This window comes from Athene cunicularia (assembly GCF_003259725.1).
Source record: "Athene cunicularia isolate RWA chromosome 1 unlocalized genomic scaffold, athCun1 chr1_part2, whole genome shotgun sequence".
In the NCBI taxonomy this organism is placed as follows: Eukaryota; Metazoa; Chordata; class Aves; order Strigiformes; family Strigidae; genus Athene; species Athene cunicularia.
In genome coordinates, this window is record NW_020799092.1 from 50,722,562 (window position 1) to 50,745,543 (window position 22,982).

General features: G+C 35.1%; 1 protein-coding gene across 1 annotated transcript; it reads left to right on the plus strand.

The window, feature by feature from the left end:
- Positions 1-204: 204 nt before the first annotated feature.
- Positions 205-22,202, plus strand: YAF2 (YY1 associated factor 2). The gene is made up of 3 exons (XM_026866436.1): positions 205-363; positions 17,378-17,530; positions 20,152-22,202. Exons 1-3 carry the CDS (start codon positions 359-361, stop codon positions 20,387-20,389), a joined length of 396 nt encoding a protein of 131 aa, XP_026722237.1. The 5' UTR covers positions 205-358; the 3' UTR covers positions 20,390-22,202.
- Positions 22,203-22,982: the final 780 nt, after the last annotated feature.

The window sequence follows — 22,982 nt, forward strand, 5'->3', positions numbered from 1 at the left end:
GTCATGTACCATCTGGATGTTTATAAGCACAAATCAGTTACATTTAACTAAATCTGGTATTTGTATTTCTGTTGAAATGCAGTACTGCTCAGGACAGAGGGTTGGTACTTATCTTGTATATCTGGTTTAACATGTCTGTTTTACAACAGCTTGTTAAGGACTCTCTCTTCTGCCTTCCAGTATGCAGCCTCTGTGTGCGCACATGCGCATGCGTGTGTCAGGGGGAAGGTTGTGAAGGAGAAAAAGAGGAAGAACCGCCTGTCATGCTGATTTTACAAATACATGACTGAATCAAGCTTAACAGACTGAAGAGCTGTTCGTTACTTGTGGTAGTTTGGAGAAGGAAATATTTGCAGGAATGAAGTGAGTGGAAAAGTCGTATATAATCCATATTTTACCAAGCTCTGTATTACAAGTTTTATGTTTTATCTTAAATTATGAAGAGCAGCATGAATAAATTGTTCTCTTTTGCTCTGTAGGTAGCCATCATGTAATCCAGTCATTCTGGACTTCCAGTCTTATGTTTCAAAAGAGGTTTTAAAAGTAATGTTTGGAATATGAGATTTTGTTTTTTCCATATGAAACAATAATTTTTAATGATTGCGTTGGCTGTGTTAGATGCTGTTGATGTATGGGCAATAGAGAATGCAATGGGCAGCCAATCAAAAGAAGATACCTCTTATATTTTAGAAAGACTACGTAAGTAGTTGGTTTTGGGTTTCTTTCATTGTATTTTGAGGGGTTTTTTTTTAAAGTTAATTCTGTTGATGAATCTTTGTAGATTTGAATCTGGCAGATATTCATTATTCTAAACAGTTTATGGAAAAATGTGTTGGGTTTTTTTTTTAAACATGAGCTTGGTATTTTTGGTTTGATGTTTGTTTTGTGATTTTTCTGTAACTCTTTCCTGATGTCTGTTATAGTTTGAGCTTTCTTTTTTTCCCCCTTTCCTTTTCTTTTTTAATATAGTCTATCCAGAACAAAATAAACAATATTTAATTTGATATTGGGCTAAGACCTGGTAGGGCCTGTTTGATCTGGCTTTGATAGTTGATTTAGACTACTTTAGTTGGGGTTTTCTGTGTCATATTGAAAATAGTTATATCAATGGTCATCTTTGGCCAGGAATTTAGGTAGCTGTCATTGTGACTTGGCAGTCTATGTGTATATACCTCATGTAATTAAAAAAACAAAGATGAGCAGAAAGAAAGGTATCACTTTATGTAAACTTTCTCTCTTCCCTGCCTATGATAACTAATGATGTCAGAGCTGCTGAACAGGAAAAAAAAAATTATTAGCCCTATGTTTTCAAAACCTTGGATGTGATCATGTATTTGGGAGAAACACTCTCTAGAAAGCCAACTTTGTTAATGGGCACTGCAGGGTCAGAGGTAGGTTCTGCCAGTTAAGAATGGCTTGTTCAGCTGAATTGTACCAAAGCCAAGCAAAATAGATTAGCATTTGCTTTCCACAGTTACTAAAGCAGTAAAAGCTTTGAATACTTCTGGGTTCATTATAGAGATGGTTCTAAGCAGGCTCACGTGTCTCATTTGGCTTATCCATGTTGTCCTAGGAACTCAGTAAACCTGGGCAGCTGCTAACATAATCTTTGTTCTAACAACTCTCAAGTGAAGGAGATTGTAACCCCTTTAGACAGTTTATTTATAGTGCTTTTTGCCCTTGACATTTTTCTAGATATCTAACCTTTCTGTTCAGTAAGATCAGTTGATTTATATTCCCCCTTTCCCCAGTGAATTACCCACTATATTTGTAGTTCTTTGGTTATTGTGTTATGTTGTCCACATTCACCCCTTTTCTCTCTTATAGAAACAAAATTTCAGTGGCCCTTTCTTCTAGATGAGTTTTCTTCAGTTTGTATTATGATTCTTTATTCCTGACTCTTGCACTGCTCCACCTGTTTCTTACAGTATTAGCCCAGAATGAGGACATACCTTCAGCTGAGTCATTTCTAGTGTAAGGTTTAGTGGGACTGTGCCTTTTCAGAATCTTGCTACATTATGTTGTCTGATGTTGGTACTTCCCTGAATTAAGATTTTCCTTTTGTGCAGTAGTATCATAATGTTGGCTTCTCCATGCCTTTCACTCGACTTGTTCAGTACAGTCTGGTGTCATTTTGTGTCCTGTTGTTACTTAAGTAGGGCTTCTTTTATGCAGTTGTGGGGGCCTGTGGTGCTTTATTCTGTCATTTTTGGCTTTCATAATTTTGATTTTTTGAGTCATCTTAACTCAGGATTGTCTTGACAAATAGTTCTCACGACCTTTTGGTGCTGTTTGCCTGTTCTATTCCTTATTCCTTTGTCCAAAGCATGATTAAGAATATTAAATATTATATCTGTAGAAGCTCACTATAGATGCTATCCTTCATCTACAGCTGGTGGTTGAGAATTATTAAAACCAAACCCTAATTTTGAACTGTGCAACTTTGTCCCAATCATAGTCTAGCTTGAATGGGAGAATGCATTTCTTTATTGTGCTGGAAGTGAAGACTTGGGATGTGTATTGCTTTTCTCCTAGTCAATAGGACAATGAGTCCATTTAAGAGAGAAACTAGACTGTGACAAGTCAATTTGCTTTATCCTTTAATGATCCTGATTGTTAAATAATTTTGTTCTAGTATCTTTCTGAAATTTGAGTTAGGCTGAGTCATCTACTACTTCCTGCACTATTTTTACGCATCTTGTGATTTCTCTTTTTTAAAAATCTTTTTCTCTTCTGCAGTACTTGATGACTTTTTCCATCTTCCTGTAGTTCCTTAAACAACTTGTTTCCAATGGTGAATTTCATTAGATGCTCTTGACTGCCATATATAGCATCCGGTTGCCCTGTCTGTTTCTTATTCTAACTTGTACTCTTATCTCCTTGTTTAGTTTGGTTATATGGAATTAAACTTTTGTGTGGAGACTGAAGCCAAGAAGCCTTTATACCATCTGGTATTTGCTTTCTTTCCATGTTTGACAATGGATATACTTCTTTCTATTTACATGATTAAGTACTTTCCTTCGGGGCATAAGTAGTGCATGTTTTGATGTGTTTAGCGCTTTTTTTGTTGTTGTTGGTGGAAATGCCATCTTTTGTTGGTGGAATATTTGTTTTTAGTGCCACCAGTGGTACTCTTGCTCACTGTGTCTTTTCTAGGGAAAATTATTGGCTGTCCTGGACTAAAGCTACTGGGATTTAAATACTGACAGTAAGATTAAGTATGTTAATAGAGAAGTCTAGCTGGTAAAAAGAAAGCTCTTGTATCATTTGTAGAGTGATAAGAAGTTGAATTTTCTGCCCTATGACTTTTTATAACAACTTTTCCTTTACTATTGTGACAGCCCACTATGTATGTTCATGTTTAAAACTTGATAGAAGTGTCTGTACTTCTCATCTTGTAAGTCAGGTTAGGAAAGTATGCTTTGCAAAAAACTTTCTCAGAGTATCAAATGATGTCTTGTATTGTTGGCAGATACAGTCAGCTACAAAATACTTTCAAAGTAGGCTAGTGGAACAAAATATTAAGTGTTCATTTTTTTATGCTTTCATGCAGTAGCTTATCCTAGTTTAAGTAGGACAGAGATCCTGAGGATTGTCTATTCTCTGAAGTGCATTCCACTGGTATGTGGTACGTTGATGTAGAGCAGGCTTGAACTTGGAGAGTTCAGCTGCAGAATGTTGTTGGTAGGCTTTTGTCTGACAAACCTTCCATCAGAAGTCAGACTGAAGACTATGAATATGACCTTGACGTCTGCTACAAGTTTTTTCTTGTTTTCTTAGGAGGTGGGGGGTGGGGAGAAAATGAACAATTGAAAATTTTCCTACTCTAAGTTACTGGAAGTTTGGGACTTATCTTTAAACTTTTCCAGAATGCTTGAATATACTTTATCTGAACTGCACAGTTCAAATGACAGTGCTTGGTAGAAAAAAAAATTGTGTGAATGATTGGGGGTTTTAAAATTTACTTTAAAAATAGAGTTCCTAACTCTAAAAGCTGAAAAAAAAAAAAAGTTGGTTTGACACATTCAGTGAAAGGAAAGTTGTTTCTTACAGATACCATTGAATTCTGTGGTTAGGGTCATGAGCTATGAGTAATTGAATAAGAAGGGAAAAAGAAAAGGTGAGGGCTGGTGACTGTGGCATGTTTTTCTATTAATATAAATCTTTTCTGAAGAGCATTATGGAGACTTGATTTTTTTAGGGTAGTCTTTTTCCCTTCTTAAGATGGACATCTTTGTGGGGCTGGCTCTGAATGGAAGAAGTTTCTAGAATGCTGCAACCTTCTGGGAAGATCACACCCGCAGTGCAGAACAAATAAGATAGGTTAGAAGCATGCTCCTTCTTGTTTGGTCACAAAACTAGCTGTGCCAAGCATTCACCCTGTTTTGTGCAACAATAACTGCTGCTGCATCAGTATGAACCTCATGTTTTGCGTGTGTTTTTTTGCATAGGTGCAAGAAGCATCACAGTTTCTACAGGAAGGGGACAGAGGAGCAGCCTGGAGGATCCAACCCTTTGTGGGATTGGAAGTTGGGAGAGGTCACTTCCCCATGAATCCCAAGGATCTAGGGGTCTAAAAGACTGTAACCACTGTCTTCTCTGCAGACTCCCAAATACTGCCTCCTCAGGGGATGCTGTTAAGGAAATTGAGCTTCCTGACCCCTGCTCACACGTAGTACATTGTCCTTTAGAAAACATAAATTGGTTGATACCCACATGTCTCTCAAACAGCATATTTTCAATACATCTGTCACTTATTCTGAGCATCGGTGAACCACAGTTTGTGGCACACTGGGAAGAATTTCTAACCACAGTGTGTGAGAGGTTGAAGACTTAAAACTGGTTGTTGGAAAAGTAACGTTTCATGGCTGCTTTAAAAACTATCTGTGAAGATGAGTTTGGGCTTTCTAAAGGTCCTGATACAGACATTTCTTAGGGCAGACTTGTGCCGTGTACCAGTTGTCTTCAGGAGACTTGCTGGCCTCATCTCTTAAATGTCATCTGGAAAATAGGGCATTCCCTTTAAGGGAATGATTAAATAGGGACACTGCCTCAAGGGGTAGTTTTCTGCACATTTATACAGTGACTGATAAAACCATATGGGTCTTGTAAGTCTGTTCTAATTGAATCAGCTTTTATTGAAAGACAGAATTGCTAGAAATGCACTGAATGGATGAATTCCAAGTAAATGATTCACACTGTAAAATAGATAGGAATATGAAAGCACTGGAAATCAGAGCTGGCTGAAAGTTAGAATTCAGATATACATAGGATGTGTAGAAATTGTGTTGTTACTCTGCAGTATGCATATGGATCTATATTATGTTTTCCCATACAGAACACTAGCTCCATTGTTTGCACTGTCATAATTGTTCAGTTGTATTATTTGTGGAGGCAGTGTAATGTACTGTTAACACTCTAGGATATGACTGAAGTGATGGTAATGAGAAAAAATAATTTTGGATAACGTAAATTATCAATGTTGAAGATGCATTTAATCATGAACTGCTTCAATGTAGAAATAAAGACTAGTTTCTCACAAGATGCCTTTGTGTGGTGATTAGCATGAACATATTCATGTGACACGGCAAGCTAAACGTAGTTTAATCTGAGTTTTTATTTAATGAATAGCTTAATAGAGTACTGATGACTGAGGGAGGATGAGCTGATCTATGTCAGAATCTGAAAACTGCTTTTCCTGCTAGTGATTTAATTTAATTGCTAGCAACTATTGTACTTACATTACAAGAACTGGTAATAGGAAATATTTTTTGCTTTTCATAATGTGGCTTCAACTGCTAAAAATCAGGAGTGGCATCATTACATGAACTGCAGTTTCTATGTAGACCACAGTTTGCAAGATCTAATTGCCCGCAGTGTTTGCAATACTACTTAGTATACACAGTGTTCCTGATGATTTCCTGTTTGATTTAAATATCCCTGATGTGCTTATGTAGAAATTATTTTGGTTTTTTATCTTCTTTCTTTGGTATTAGGATGTAAGTTGTGATCTGGTTGGGCTTGATCACTAAAGATCAGCAATGGTAATGAATCAAATGTTTGTGCTGGGTTTTTAGTGAGGTTGAAAAAGCAGTTTCCTTTGTTCTGGAATATTGTTTCCTTGGTATTTTGGCACAACCTAGAAGCTTTTTTTTTGTACAAGGTGCTGCACAAAGAGCTTGTGGAGTAGATGTGATAGTCTGTTAAAAGATGTGGTTTTAAAAAGTAAATTTTGCTTATGTATCAAATTTAGAAAAAAAAAGTTAGTTAAAAAATTGCCCAATGGAAGAAAATGAAGTCAAAACCTTGTAGCTACTAATCTGCAAATATGTGGAAGGATATATGAAATGCTGTTGTGCGTTTTGTGTATAGGAATGCATGACATTTCTTTCTAGTTATTTGGGAATGAGTGTTTTGTGTTTGACAAAAATAGTCCTCTGCTGTTGAGGTTTGAAGAATATTTCATGCTTTGAATGCTTACTGTCAAACTAGCACTTGAAAAAATCATTTTCTTTTTGAGGCATGAAGAAAGATCAATAAAAAAGATACGGAATTTTTCTTGGCTTCTCTACAGCCAGGTGGCACATATTTACACCTTAACAACATGGACTTGTGCATGAACTGGAATGAATGGCCTAAAATGTAAGGCTTAAACTTTTGCCTTCTCACTTGAAGCTTAATAAGATTGTGCTGTTCAGCATGTGTCAAACTGACTGTTGACTGTCTGCATTATTCCATGAGGACAGTTACTCTAATGACTTAATGCATGTATGTGTGTCTCAGTTATATTGATTTCTTTCTATATTATGCAGAACTTAGGTAACAGTTTCTTGACTCTTGGGAAATTCTTCACCTATGTATTTGTAAGCCATGATAACAAGGTTATGATGCTAAATTAAATTTGGTTCCATTTATTTTATTTAAAGCTGTCAACACCATTGCAATATCTATATAAATATAGGCCTCAGCCTTCCAACATTTTTCATGGATTCCTAGTCTTTAAAAAAAAAAAAAGCAGTCCGTTTGAATTTAAACTCTTTGCAGGCAGAGATCAGCTCAAAACAAAGAAGCCTGGGGTAGCTTGTATATGTCTGATTTTTTTCCCTCTGTTCAGGTGAAGTTGCTTACATTGGCTGTTATTAAAGCCAGTTACACTGGGAGGGAAAAGAGGCTCTGGAAGGGGCATAGATGCAAAAATTACTAGCATCATTGTAATCTGTTTTGCATAAAGATTGCTGAAAAAGAGAGAAAACATGCCTGAGGAAGTAGGAATGTTAATTACTTGGTATTTGTAAAGCAATTCATCAGTATATAAGGGTGGGTGGGTAGGATACAACTATATTAAAAATAATTGACTAGTGGGTGGGAGGAAAGTTTATTTACTACTTAACTTCTGTTTCAAGGTACTGTGTTACTTGTTACAGAGGCTGAATTTGAAAAATAAATATATATATATATATATAATATAAAAATTCTGGAGCCATTTAGACCTTTTGGTGTTACACTGTCAGTTCATTGTGGAAAAGTCACATTCCAAAGCTGCTGGTTGTAACCTGTCCTGTGATCTTCAGAGTAAAAAGCTGTCTAAGCTCTATTATAAAGTTACAGTTCAAACTTTGCATAATTAATGTCTTTTTGAAAGCACTCAGGAAGTGTATCATGCTATAATATTGCTACAATATTTAACTATAGCTGTATACTGTAAAAGTTAATGAAATAAATGCCATAAGAATTGCTCAAAACATTCATACCTAAGTGAAGATATTCTCATAATATGTGTTACAGGAGTAGTCTTTCACTTTTAAAACCTACCTAAAACCACTTTTTCATATCCTTCTTTTTGTCTGTCTGTTTAAAAAGCTGTTCACTGTAAAATAATAATCTTTCCAAAAGGCTCCCTCTGTGCATCTGCTTATTTTGGAGATTAAGAACAACTATATTTTTAAATTAATTGCTTTAATTACTGTGTTAAGATATATTTGAGAATGTGGACTTTAGTAATTAGAGAAATGGGGACATGTGGTGAAGGAGATTTGAATAGGGACTAGCAAGAATATGATGATGAAGTAGAAAGTATGCAAAGATAAGCTTTTATTGAGATTTCCATAATGGCTGTGAACTAGAAAAATGGAGATTAGAGTATTACTGTGGATATCAGATTTCTATTAGCTTCTTGAGACATTAATATTTAGGATAGACGTGAGTGGAAAATGATCTTCAAATAAATGATAAGATATTTAAAGCCTGTACATTTGTATTGGGAAATGATCCAGTCTAGTAATGAAAGAACAGAGTAAGATTTGAATGATTCGACTTTTGTTCTCAACAAGATTTTAATGCACTTAACTATGTTCTGTTTAGACTTCTAAAAGGACATGTATGATGCAAACAACAGCAAAACAAGATTTTTAGGGTTTGGTTAAACCTAACTATTTCTTCCGATAGTTTTGTTTAGTTCACAATGGCATATTGTTAATTGAGTTACTTAAAGTGGAATTATTTAAGTAAAAACTAAACAAGTATGTACTTTAACATCAGCTTTACAGCAGTTTGTCTTTCTGGTTTTGGTAACAGTTCTGAAAAGAGCAGGATGGTCTGTAGGCTTATTAGATGAATGGCTTTGTGGAGTGAGCATGTGTGTTTTTTCTTGCTGAGCTGATACATCAGGTCTCACTGTCTTGCAAATGCATTCTGAAAACACCCATGGAAGGGGTTTAAACTGTTTCATTGTTTTTTAATGTAGTTTTGCAGAATTTTAGTCTAGCCAATATATGAGAGTCTTTTAACAGCTTTGTGAAATTATCTAGCCAAGTTGTATTTATGAAGAGATATTTGCAAAACTATTTGATTAGGTAAGGTTCAATATGATTTAGATGAAGAGACAGTCATAATCATCGTGAGGTTGGCTTTGTGTTGTTTGGAGGTGAGGAATATATGATGATATAAAAATAAAGAAGCAAAGGAGCAATACAGAATATTATTACAACAGCATGCATTTGTAAGTATAGATATCTGAAATACAGCCTTCTACTCAGGCTATGAATTTTCCAAGAATGTATTGACTTGTCTGAAGTAAAATACATGTTTGCTGGTAGCAAATGGGTAGCAGACTTTAAAAAATGGTCATTGGAAATGGCTCCTGTCATGTTATTTACTGCATAAAAGGATGAAGCTATAAGGAGGAGATGACTAAATTTAATTAATTCCAAGGTCTGTCTTCCTTTATCAGGGATTACTCTTATTTCCAGTGGCAATGCACTATAAAATACAGACAACTAAAGACTTTCAGTCCACCTCATGTTACAAGAATTAAATTTGCTACCAAAATCTAAAAGAATTGAAGGTTGGAAAAACTCAAGCATGTTAACAAGGTATTTCGAAAATCCTTACTAGATGAGGGAATAGTAAAACCTGGTGGAGGAGGAGTACATGTATGTGATTAAAACTAGAAATCCATTGGAAAAAAATAGAGTATCTTAGCTCAGTTACAAAACCACAGAGGCCTCACAGTTACAGATGGAATGGAGATAGGCAAGTTTGCAGGGCACTAGAGAGGAGTACCATTTTTTTCATTATTATGTAAATCTGTGGTAACTTCTGGGTGAACAAAATACACACAACTCTTGTAAGTTTGTTATGAAGTGAGAAATTTTAAATTTGGTGCAGAGTAAGCTTAGAAGAGTTTGTTAGTGGCTTTTAAAAGCTTGCATTTCAGAAAGAAGACAGACCTCCCCCAAAAAGAGGTGGGTTGGTGGGAGGACAACAAGGTACAACTAAAGTAGAAATTAGTTGTCTCATGGTTACAGTGGCTTTATAACATGGTATATATTACTGTAGGTTATATGCTGTTTTCAGGTATCCAACTATTTTACCAGTCTTGTAGGTAGTGTAAACCTTCTAGCATGGTTGAATATCTTAAAAATCAGATGTTATCATGCTGGTGATAGTATAGAAGAGCGTATAGTTTTGGCAGAACAAGAGCGATATTAAGTATGAATACTAGTGGACATGGTCAGTTTATGAAAAACAGATAATCTTTTAAGTATCATATAATTACTTGACTAGATGGTCAACCTGTGGGGAAGGTGTGAGTTTTGGATTTGAGAAGAGCGTTAAATGCTTTCCTTGCATTTGGCAGTAATTTTGAAAAGTGTTTTAAACTTTTAATGCTGTTTGAATTGTTACAGTAATAATACATTCCTGTGCATTGCCTTGTCAGAACTGCTTACAGGAAGGCTTCACCGTACAGTTGTTTTCTGTCAAAAGTTACTGAGCATTTGCAATGGTTGAAGAGTGCCCATAGCTGGCTACTGCATATCAGCTCATCCATGATGCTTTATATACATTTCTATAGATCCAATGGACACATCTTATATGGAAGTCAGGGGACAACAGAGCTGTCAAAAGAAGCAAGCAGTGTAATTATAGGTAAATGAAAGAAAAGCTTCTGTAATTAAAGTAAGGATGAGTGCTTGAACAAAAATTTCTAGCTATCCAAATAGAAACCAGCTGAGTTTAAAGTGGAAGTTGCATAAGCTTGTATATATAGGATAAGATAGAAGGAAAAATCCAAGGAGTATTAATCAGTCAGAAAGTAGAGGCATTGTCATGATGATACTCTACCAGTTATATTTCTTTGTGACTGTCAGAAATGTGTGATTTTGGAAAGGTTGCTTTGTAAGCAGTTGTCCTTCATAAGTAATAAACAAAGAAGGAGGTGGAGTGCAGGAAAACTTGCAGTGGTTTGAGGAGCTGACTGACCTTCTCTGTCTAGTGATTAGTTCTAGGTAGTTTTTTCCTAGAACCTGACTGAGCTTATGTTTTGCCTGAAGATATTTAATTGGGAATGTCTGACTTTGATTTCAGAGTTTCTACTACCTTAGTCAGAACTGACAAGCATCCTGGGTTTAATCCATAGTGCATCAGCATACTCTGTGTTTATAATGCAGCTTTTGAAATAAACAACTTGCAAGACTTTCCCAAGGAGACATCATAAAAAAACCCTATGTGTGAGTTTTTAAAGGCTAAAGCATTTCTTTTTTTTTTTTTTTTTTTTTTTTTTTTTCCTACTGATCCCATTCTTCAGCATTCAGCTTCACAGGCTTGACCAAAGATGACTTGTGTAAATGGATTAGTTACTGCTTGTAAGGCCTTTTGGCAATAGCGATTTTGATAATTCTTGAAAAACACTGGAGAGTAAAATTCAGGGCACTGATTAACTAGATTACTGGTTTCCAAAGAATAAGTTCTGCCATGCCTTGGATTGTGGGGACAGAACAGATTGAAGGAGTGTGAATGAAACTGATGTTCAAACCCATGCTGGACTCATTAATGAGTCCTGTGCAGGGAGGACCTTAAAGCAACAAGGAGTAGAAGATCTGGGAAGTTACACAAACTTGGAAGCATTTATTCTGCTCTCCTGAATCACCTGAAAGGGAAGAATATTTTGTATTATTATTCTTCTTTCTATTTATTCTTCAAATTTAAAGGGTAATGGGGTGTTTTCATTTTTGAGGAAAGGGTTTGGTGACCAAGGGCAAACCAAAATCAGTAAGGTTTCTGTTCCAGATATTTACAACCTCCCTTTCTTGAGGGATGAATCTGCTCTCTTGAACAGAAAGTCAACATCTCCCTGCAGGGAAGAGAAGTTCAGATAAATGGTACTGTTTAAGGATTAGGGGTGCCTTTGAATAAAAGCCTCTTTAAGACTCTGAAACCTGGTGGTTTTTTTTTTTTTTTTTTTTTTTTTTTTAAAGAGGTGATCATCTTTTACAGTGGAGGAAAGGAGAAAATTTGTGTGCAAAGTTGAAATTATGGAATGTGTGGGATACCATGTAGAGATTCTACGTAAAAGCAGGCAAAGATTTTTGAAGAAATACCACAGGCTTTGTTTTGCTCAGGAACTGGTCTTTTCTAGGAATGAAAATATGATAGGAGATGAGATACTGCTGATCGGACTGAAAGCTTGAACTGTTCTGATAAAGAAATGATTTCTGGTATATAATCATTACCTGTTCTGTTTGATAGTATGAACATCATATCTGTTTCATTGAATCCTTCTGTCATTTAAAAGGTAGCTTTTTATTATCTGGAAGAGAAACTTGAGTCCACAAACCAAAAATAGATCAGTACCATATTGGGCAGCTACAACATAACATTCTTCTGTAGGAATAGTGCTTCATGGGCAATTTCTTCCTGATGTCTAGGATGGGGCAAGATGTGTCTAATTTCATAGGAAACAAGGGAGTAAGAGAAATTTGAAAACAGATTTGTATCATCTTATTGGTAGGTAAGTAAAACTGGTCTACAGTATTGCTTTAGTTATTGGAGGAAAAGTATGGCAACTAAAGTGACCAGAGCCCAATAGCAGACTTAAATATCTGGCTTAATGTGGTATTCTGAAAGTGTTTAGATACACATTTTACTTTTAGATATAATCTCCCATTCCAGACAGAATAAGTCTCCAGTGAGAGCTTTTTGTCTGAATTGAAGCCAGGAGGTAGATGGACTTGAGAAGAGGAAAGGGAAGGAAAGGATCATATTTGAACGGAAGTTATTACTCTGGATCCAGGTTATCTGTTGAAGAACATCTTTCAGCTTGATTGAAAGCTGAGGTGACAGCATTTCCTTAATTTAGACCCATTCTGTTAAAATTGGGACATTGTAATTTTACTATTCCTGCAGTATAGAATACAAAAAGCAGAGGAGATTTGGCTTCAAGAAGGAGTATACCTTTGAGTATGTCTTCTATTCTGCAGAATATCTGAACTTGGTAAACTGCACGTTATAGATGACAATACACTTTTCCCACAACAGGTTGAAAAGGTGTATGTATTCAGCACAGATTTAATTATATCATCTAGCTTTCCATATAGAAAAGCATAAGTTATGTTCCGAGATGTGTGGATACTGGAAGGTATGCCAGTCCAAGTCTGGCATGGTTCACACTGAATCAAAGCTAAGGTGTTGGCTGCTCTGTTGGACCCTTGATGTCTCAGCACTGTGCTTCTGAGCAGTCATATTTGCTTTGCTGCACTGTGTGCTGCTCGGCAGTCTTACTTAGTTGGCTCTGCATGTTCAGGATATGCAACACCAAACGAATGGATCTTCTCCGAACCCTGCACGCAGGGATGCATCATGCTGATGCAGGACTCACTTGAGATGTAGGTAGATTTGGAGTTGGTTCATGGAAAAACTGTCACAGTTGTCCACATCACTCTTTGTTTACAGACTGTAGCGGACGGACCCTAGAGCTGGTTTGATAGATAAGTAGATCAGGTCTGTCAGAATTTGAGCTCATACTCTGAGTAGTGCAGGACACATTAGACTGTTTTATGGGCCCGTAATGGCTGTAGCAGCAGCACTGTGCAAATGTAGTTGTGTTCTGTATAAATTAAATTCAGCCAGACCCCAAGATGCCTCAGCATTAAGCCAGTTTGGTTGTCTGCATGTTTGATGCACAACTCAGGCAACAGAGTTTACTGTACTTCTGCTGCATATATTGATTATTAGTATTGTCCATAGACACTTTTTTGTTTATTTCTATTTTTCAAAACAGACCTGCTTTGTTGTAATGAGACCAAGTTATTCACCATGTCAAATTGATTAAAAAATCTTTTTACATAGATTATTGGTGAATAGCAGGTGAGGGAAATTAAGGAAGCCCATACTGCTGCAAAACGTCCGGAATGACTTATGAGCAGGAAGGTATTGTGATATGATATGAGCTCTGAGGGAGTGAAATGACTTGGGGCAAAAGTTCCAGATATCATTTGGTCTAGTGCACTGTGTGTATACTTGAATGAGTATTTTTCATCTCTAGACATGCAAATTGCTATGCTAGAAAGCTTTTTTTTTTTTTTAAAAAAAAAAGAATGCCAGCAATGAAAACTAGTCCATCCTTCTCAGTATTAAATATTTGCTCCCTTTAAGACCATCAGTGTTGAATAAGATTCTGCACAGAAAACCTAAATGGACAAGTTTCTGCAGCCTCTGTAAATATACCCCCTAAACCAGCAGCTAGATCAAATCCTGTAAGATAAAATGTAGTCACATCCTGCAACAAGGAGAATAGAGTTAAAATGATTACATCCTCCTTGTTGTTTAGCATTAATTGGAATTGTAGGGAAGACAAGCTATATCCTTCAGTATTTGTATTACTGTCTGTTGGTGTTTTAAAACCCAAAAATTTTAATCTTCCTTGTTTTTTAAAGGAAAGTATGAAGTGTGTGTCTGTATGCAGGACCTTGAAAGCAACATTAGAATTAGATAATTAATAAAAGCATAATGCATGAGGTTGGAATAGAAATGTAGGTAGGAGTATGGCTGATCTTAACTTAGAAGAAAGGTAATGCTGTCTGTAAAGCAAAACTAAGTGACAGAGGAGGTGGCGCATAATATTTGGAACTGTGATGTGTAGCGATCTCTTGGAAGCTCAGTAAACCAGTTTCTTAGTATGGCTGCAGTGCTTAGGGTTGAAACCATGAAGTTCACCTCTGTTGGAAAGAATTGATAGCTCTTATATTTTGTAATAGTGTATGCCTCTTGATTAGTGTTCCACTTAAAATGACTGAAGTGAGATTACTAGGTAAAAATGCAAAGTTTTGAGGAGTTGACTAAGCAATATGTATTGTATTTATTAATGTTTCTGACTAGTTCTGGATTGTTCAGTTGTAAAGTCACTCCCAGTGGTAGAGGCAAAAATACTTGTAATCTTAATGCAGAAGTTTATAGATCTTCTTTCTAAACACCGGTTAGCTCGGGTACTTTTGACTATGCTCAAAAAGCAAATTACCATAATATATTGATGAAATAAAAAACAGTGTTAACATTTTCTGCATCTACTTAATCTATAGCAGCTTATTACAAGGAGTCTTTAATGAACTAGTTTTGAAAACCAGTAATTTAAAATGTTGTATTTTGGCAAATCATCAAAATCAATTTCCTGTTACAGGAATAGTTTTTCTTACATATATCTTCTGCAAGAAAGCCTTCTCTGAGTATTAATTCCTTCATACTTGAATGGAAATGCTTGATTTAGCTACTGCTGAATCATGAACAATTCTATCAGGTTAAAGCTTTATAAGTGGTAAAGTTATCTCCTGAAGCCTGCATGGCTTGCAAAGTGGTTGCAGTTCATCAGCCCCTTTTGAGTACCTGGGGAAAAAAACAAAATTAAATGTTTGAAAGACACTCTTAGTTTTGAGATACGTGAAAATTTTTTTTTTCAACTTTTTAATACAGAAATGTTGAATGCCTCAAGAAATCTGGAAGTGCCAAACCAGATAATAACTTCTAGAACATAGATATAACTAATAGACAGTTCTAGAAATAATTGACAACAAAAAGATGAATGTTTATTAAGGATGAATAAAATAAACGAGTGGAATTTCTTGTCACAGTAAAATCACATAGAACCTCTTGATTAATTTTTAGTGCATCTTCTCAAACATGATTTCTCTGTGGGTTTTTTTTTTTTTGTCTTAACTGACTTCTGTTCCTTCTGGCAAAGATATTTTTTGTTAGTCTCATTTATTTTATGGTACTAGAAAAAGAAGTTCTAAACCTAGGAGTTTGTTCTAAGCTTAATTTCCCAGCTGTACTCTAATAGAAACTATCTACTTTGCCCTCAGGAACTGAAATTGTTGTGAATTGAGAACTCCTAAAATAGGTGGCTAAGAATTTTTTTCCCTCTACCCCTTTTTAACAAGTTTGCATGATCATGATGTTGTCCACATTCCTGGGCAATAATTAATTCTGTGTTAAGGAGTTCAGTACTGTCTTACTTCATAAGTAGCATGCAGATTATTCTCTCAGGTCACTATGTAGTAATGATGTGATTGTCACTTGGCTGTCACTAGAAGTATTAACTCCCTGCATCCCTATTTCCTGAAGCAATCTTCAATTCAATACAGATTATCAGTTTTGTGTCACAGGTTTTTTCCACCTGAATTTATAACCTTGTTCATCAATTATGCCTTGGTGGTTCTTGCTTTGTTATGAACTACTATGACAAAAGGTCAAAACAGTTTTGAGACAAATTTTCCTAAAAAAGGCCTATGTACTCTGTTAATATAAACAATTGTAATCTGACAGTAATTTCAGTGTTTTTTGGACTCTACTGTGTCTTTTCTAAGGTCCTAGTTGCAATGCTCTCCTGAAAAGCATGTAGTCATGTATTTACTAGTTGATATAAGCTGGGTAGTTTTCCCTAGGTGATTCATTGCTGATCTTCATCTCTTCATGAGTTAGCATGGGCTTAGTTTATAAGTGGCTATGTGGTAGTCTAGTTTTTACCCTGAAGTTCTATTGTGTTGACATTTTTAATAATAGTCTTTATTTTTACTTTAATTCATTAAGAACTTTATGTGAAGATTCATGAAATCTCAGCTGGTTTATATTAACTGCCTTTCCCACACTTTATGGATTCTTGTAACTTGGCTTTCACTCTGTAGCATGAACTATTGCAATCATTACTGAAGATATAACTTGCTAATGGGAGCTGCCTTGGTTTTCTGATTTTGTTATTTTACTTGTCACTTCACCTAAGCAAGAAGTGCCAGTAGCATGATCCTTTGGGTTGGGATAAAGAAATACATGTAAGAGCTGATAGTTTCTGTTGCTCTAATAACTGTTTTGTATTTTCAGAATATCACAGTGCATATAACTTGTGCTGCTTCTATTAAAAAAAAACCCATCAAAACCACAACTAATAAAAACTTATCAGGGTAAACATTCTTTTGAAGGTTAAATTTGCATCTTCTAAGTCTTAATAGAATCACAGAACATTTTTATATGTCATGACTTGAAATGTCTTAATTCCAAAACCTCAAAATAAAGACGATTAAATGATAAAACTTGATAAAAATTACATACAACAGGATTTTTCATTGTTTTCAATAATTTGAGCTGAAAACACGTTTTACTCTGGAAGGCTAACGGTGGCTTTAGCTCTAATACCTGAAAGGTCAGCTTTTTCCTTTTTGTGATATGGATTTTATACTTCTGTATTGGAGTACACTGAAAACAGACTCATTCATCATTTGAGGGGGCTGGGAGTGTGTGCTAAATTATTCCCTCTGGAAGCTTCATCTTTTGGAGTTTACTTCATGTAGGTCTCTGGATATAACAACTAGCAGAATAAAGGCACATTGCAGTCTTGTCTCTGAATCCTTAAAGGAAAATAAAAATCTAATTTGTTGAAAAAGTGAAACAAAAGGCTGTAATGGGTTTAAATTTGATATGCTATTTTAATGAAGTATTAGCGGCAAGATAAGTTTTAGCAATATTTCTTTTTACAGTGATTGTTAATAAGTATAGAGAGTTTGAGACATTTAAAGTCTAAGCATTATGTGTGTCTATATATCTGTGCATACAGGAAACCTCGACCTGTCTCTCAGCTGGTTGCACAACAGGTTCCTCAGCAATTCGTGCCCCCTACACAATCAAAGAAAGAGAAAAAAGACAAAGTAGAAAAGGAAAAAAGTGAAAAGGAAACAACAAGCAAAAAGAACAGTCATAAGAAAACCAGGTAAAACTTTTAGAAATTATTGTTAAAATATAATTTAGAAAAGAAAATAAGAAAATGTTCTGCGATTTTACTACTCTTAAGTGCCGTGGCAAACTCTTTTGACAATAAGGCTAAATATTTGTTGTGAAATTTCTTCGGTTTAGGATGCCTATAAAATGTGAAGAAAACCTGCAGTTTGTAATTTTGACCAGAAGATGGAGACCAGCTGAATACAGAGAGAAAAACGGGTATTTCTGTTAGGGGTTGCAGATGTATTTCTCACACCATACAAAACTGTAGATAAACAAACAGATGATACTAATCTCTGAAAAAGAGAGGGGACAGGAGTGACTAGTCTTCATGCAAAATTATTAGGAGAGAGAGACAACCAGTACCAGACTGCAGAAGAGTGGGAAAGTAACATGGTCATTGCTATCCTTGCAGAACTGGAATAAACTTTGAAGGGCTGAACTAGGGTATAAATTAATGTGATGGGATAAAGCATGTACGTTACCTAGTGATAAAAATCTCTGTGCTACATCTGGGATGCTGAAGGAAGCCTTGGACTCTTGAAACTGAGAACATGAAATATTACAGTACAGACAAGCAGTTGTAAAAGCCTTGATCTTTCTGTAAGACCAGGTGGAAAGAAGATACAAACTACAAAACAAAAGCAAAAGTTTAACCCCTAAAAAAAATTAAAATAATAAAAATCAACCCCCCCCCAAAGTTTAACCCATAAATCATCACAGTCCAAGCATAAAGTTACTGTAGCAAGAATTCTGTGCCAAAAAAGGCTGACATATACAAGACACGTAGCCTAAGCAAATGTGGGAGGAACTATTGATTATTTTTTTTTTAAGCATTCCAAAGTAGTCCAGCCAAGGAAGATCCTTTGGGATTAGTTATGCAGAGAAATAACAGATGCTTCTCTTGTGCCTGAAATAGGATCTTCAGGATCAGAAGCAGAGAAAGATCGAGAGTCAAGAGAGAACAGTCATTAAGAAAGTCATGGTTTCAAGATTAAGGACACTGAGATGTCCTTTTTTCTTTCCCTTTTTTTTTTTTTTTTTTTTGGTAATACTCAAATTTACTAGCTTACCTCATGCAGCTGCAGTACTTCAGTTATGAAGGACTTGAAGTTAACAGTGAGTTTTATTTAAGCTAATTAAATATTATAAATTGAAATACTGATGGTTGAATTGCAGTAACACATTAAAACTGAGGTAGGAAATGAGGGAGAATATCTAAAAATAGAAAAAATAACTAAAATTTAAAGCAATACCAGTATTGAGATTTGCATTAAGAATTGCTACTTGAAAACTAGGCTACTTTTTAATGTTTCAAACAGACAGAGTTTTCACAGAATTGATTCGTTAGGTAGGATAACAAGTTAAGAATGCTTGATTAGATTAAGCAGATTTCTTTGGTATCCTTTGGGAAAAGGATATCCTTTTCTCTGCTTTAAAACTTGTACATTATTGTTGGAAACAATCATAAAAATCTGCATGAATGCTTAATGTGATTAATAAGCTTCAGACATGGCACTTATGCAGGTTGATAATGCTGAATTTTTCTCTCCATTCCTCTGTTACAGAGCAGCAGATTTTCAGTCCTCTCTTAAATTCTTCAGTCATGCTACTTCAGCCTCAGGGGAAAAAGATGTCAAAGCCTATCTCTATTCTAGTGGAGGAAAGGCATTAAGTGTTTCAGCTGAAGTGGCTGGGAACCAATTGTACTTCAAACAGTCAGATGATAGGGTAAAGGTTAGGGCTTTGCTGTTAGCACACCTGCTAACATGTGATGTCATTAATTTATTTTATTGTAGCTTGAGCTAGTACAAGCTGTGGAGTCAGTTAAATGTATAAAGCTATGCTGCTCCTAACTGCTTGTATAAATTCATCTGCCTAGTGACAGTTTTTCGTGATAGTCAAAGGAAAGTCGTAAATTGAAAGTACTTTATGCTTATCACTAGCAAAAAATATGACCTTTCTGTTGTAAAATCAAACAATTGAAAGATTAGATGGAAGAGACTTACCCTATCAACACTGAGTAATATTCATCTCTGTGCATGGTTTAAATCACAGCCTATGTCAGGAATATCAGACTTATACTGTGAACACAAACTCCAGCTCAGATAATATATTAGCAGTCCTAGGTAGGTTTTGGAGTGAAGTAATACCTGCTGCAAGTTAGTGCTATCTGTGTTGCTGAATTCAAAAGACATCTTAATTATTGAACATCATTCTCTACTTAGAGTTGTTGCTTAAGGCTGCTGCAGAGATGGATGCTTTTCTGGATCAAATTTATAACTTCCTGTAGCCACAATAAATAATTTTTTAAAGTAAAAACCTTCATGTGCAAAACATCCATATTGCTGCACAGTTACATTATTTATAAGGTCAACTTTTAACTAATCTTAGGAGAAGGTAAGGTGTTATGTTCAGCTGTTTTAATGTAAAACATACTAGGAAACACTCCAGCATAAATATTTGTGGTACATTGTTTTCCTGTGTATTTACCTGTTGCACACAGCAGTCTTATGTACATATGTATGATCTCTAGAGCTCCTAAAGAATAGGAAGAAGACAAGATGATAAGATGATGTGTGTGTTTTTAATACAATTATTTGCTTTATTTAGGCCAAGATTGAAAAATGTGGATCGAAGTAGCGCTCAGCATTTGGAAGTTACCGTTGGAGATCTGACAGTCATAATTACGGACTTTAAGGAGAAAACTAAGTCACCACCTGCTTCCAGTGCTGCTTCTGCAGATCAACACAGTCAGAGTGGTTCTAGCTCTGACAACACAGAGAGGGGAATGTCCAGATCATCTTCACCCAGAGGAGAAGCGTCATCACTGAATGGGGAATCTCATTAAAGTTTATTTCCTCCAGTTTCTTTAGTCTCTTCAAAACATGCAAATACATAACTTCTGTCACCTATTACCACATTTTCATGACAGACTATTCATGCACAATTGGTGTGTTGACTGGAACATAATTTATGCAGTTTTAAAAAAAGAAAAAAAATCAGTGGTAGAAACAATAATTTAAATGCAATTTACAAATGCTTACAAAACATTTTCAGACCAACTTTTTAATCTTCATGTGTAAAGGTGCCATGAAAATGTGGTTTGAATGTTCATTATGCAGTGTTATTGGTAAGTCCATTTTCACTTTTAGTTTAGTGAGTTCTAACACAACTCTTGGAGTCTCTACTATTGGCATGTACTGAATATAAATTTTTATAACATAGTTCAAGCTGCCTAAATATGTATTACTTGAGAATTGTGAAACATAGTTATATGTATGCAAGTCAAAGATCAACTTAATCAACTATTGCTGCAACAGAATTTTCATAATAATTATCTTCTTAAAAACACCTGCTGGTACTTGGTGTGGTTAAATAGGAAAAATGTTATTAAATAAAACATTTGTATGAATTTTTGCCAATGTTTGACACATTTTACTAGATTACTGTTACTGAATTATGTTGATGGTTTTACCAATATTTTTTCACACTTAAAACACTTATTGTAATGTTTACAAGCAAAATAGAAAAATTCTAAGCATTGATTGGTTAACCTTACAGTTCAGGTAAAGTACTACATGGTCACTGTACACTGGTATTCTATGTTGAGTAACAAATATTGAACGTCAGATGACGATGCATTTGGCAAAAACTAACATTTGGGATTATGAAAGTTTGAAAAAGCTTTAAAAATAACAGAAGTGCAGTTCTCATTTCTGCTTAGTGCTGTTTCTTTGCCCCAAATTTATCTAGTGTCATATAGTCACTTCATTTCATTACAGGAACATCAAATGATATTGCACAAGAATAAGGAAATAACAATACTATTAATTTTTTGTTCCTGAATCAATTTCTTTAATAGTGATTTGGCCTATAAGAATATATTGTGTCATAAATCATATGGAAAAACTCAGTACCCTACTTTATGGCATAAACTGTCACCATTCATGCACATAGCAATATACTGATACAGAGCAGAACTATTTACAGTCCCATCTGGTATTATGTAAAAGTACCAATAAAATATTTTTGTGAATACAGATTTTGCATTTTTGTTTACAACCAATAAGTGTTTTGATACACACATACAATCTGTGTATAGATTTTAAATTATAGATTCAGGTTCAGTACAAAAGTCCATTTAGCTCCTTTTAGTGAGGTAGTCCACTTACACTCCTGTGATTCTTTTCTTTTTCATTCAAAGTAAATATATTTTTAAGCCCATGTAAAAGTTGGATGGACCTTCTTGGTAGTGAATCCAGCCCCAGATTATTACCAACATATGATATGTCTTCTTAAACAGCTAAAACAATGGATTTTTGTAGCCCCTGACAATTGTGATGTTTGGTGGTTTCTTGTAATAATGTATTTTTCTGTTTTTAATGCAGTACTTCTACAGGCACAATGGTACTGTTCTATTTTGTAAGATGCTAGTTGTGAAATACAGTTAGTTGCATAAAATGAAAGTCTGATGTGATATCTGAGAACATACATACCTCATTCCTTGGTGTTGCTGTTTAAACTTTTTAGACATCAAATGTTAATTATAGGCTATTTCAGATGGATAACTACTGACCTGCTTATTATGTATTCTGCTTTATCTTACTAAATAGGATGTTTGTTCATTGCCGTTACCTGGCCAAATCTTATTATCTGTAAAACAATACATTTTAAGGTTCTTAAATGTTTTGGGGGCTGGGCTGGTATTCTGAATAACATACACTAGTTTTTAAGAGAAAAATACATGCTTCTCAACTTTATTTTTTATATTTTATTTTTAGGTGGGACTATTTGCAGAATGTACTGATGTAATGGATTACAAGAGAGCTGAAACTGTTTAAAAGTAAGCAGTTTAATGATAGCAAATCTCATCACACGATGTTTTATGAAATGTGTTTCTAATTTAAAATGCAATGAATGCTAACACATTTCAGAATTCTTTGCAAACAAATAATAATCTATTACCAGTAGTTCACTAAATGGGAAACGTATTTTCATTTAACTTTATGTGAATAAACCACCCAGCACTGCCAACAAGAGGTCTCTTTGTATCTTCAGAAATAAGTAGCCATTTGGTTTGGAAGGAGGAAGGATGGAGTGGATTTTACTATGATTCAGCTGTCTCTAGAGAATTATCTTGAACATGTGGTACACGTATGGTTATAACCAAAATGAATGCAGAAAGGTTTCACTGTTCTTTATGGAATATGACATAGAAAAGCAGTTTCTAACCACAGATACAATTGAAGTCAGCTAGGATCTAAAAACTGAGCTGTGGTGGTTTTAACTGAACAATTACATTGCCAGTGTTTACATTGCAATGATGCCTGTTTTGGCATTAAACAAAGTTAAGATAGTTTTTGCCTGTTTGTGATTAAAAGGTTGTGACAATACTGACAGCAGAGTAGATAAATTCTAAGTAGAATATGGCATTTGACTCT

Excerpts from the sequence above, each read along its gene's own strand:
- YAF2 (XM_026866436.1), top strand. Across the intron at positions 17,531-20,151 it reads AACAGTCATAAGAAAACCAG|GCCAAGATTGAAAAATGTGG; the intron begins GTAAAACTTTTA and ends TGCTTTATTTAG.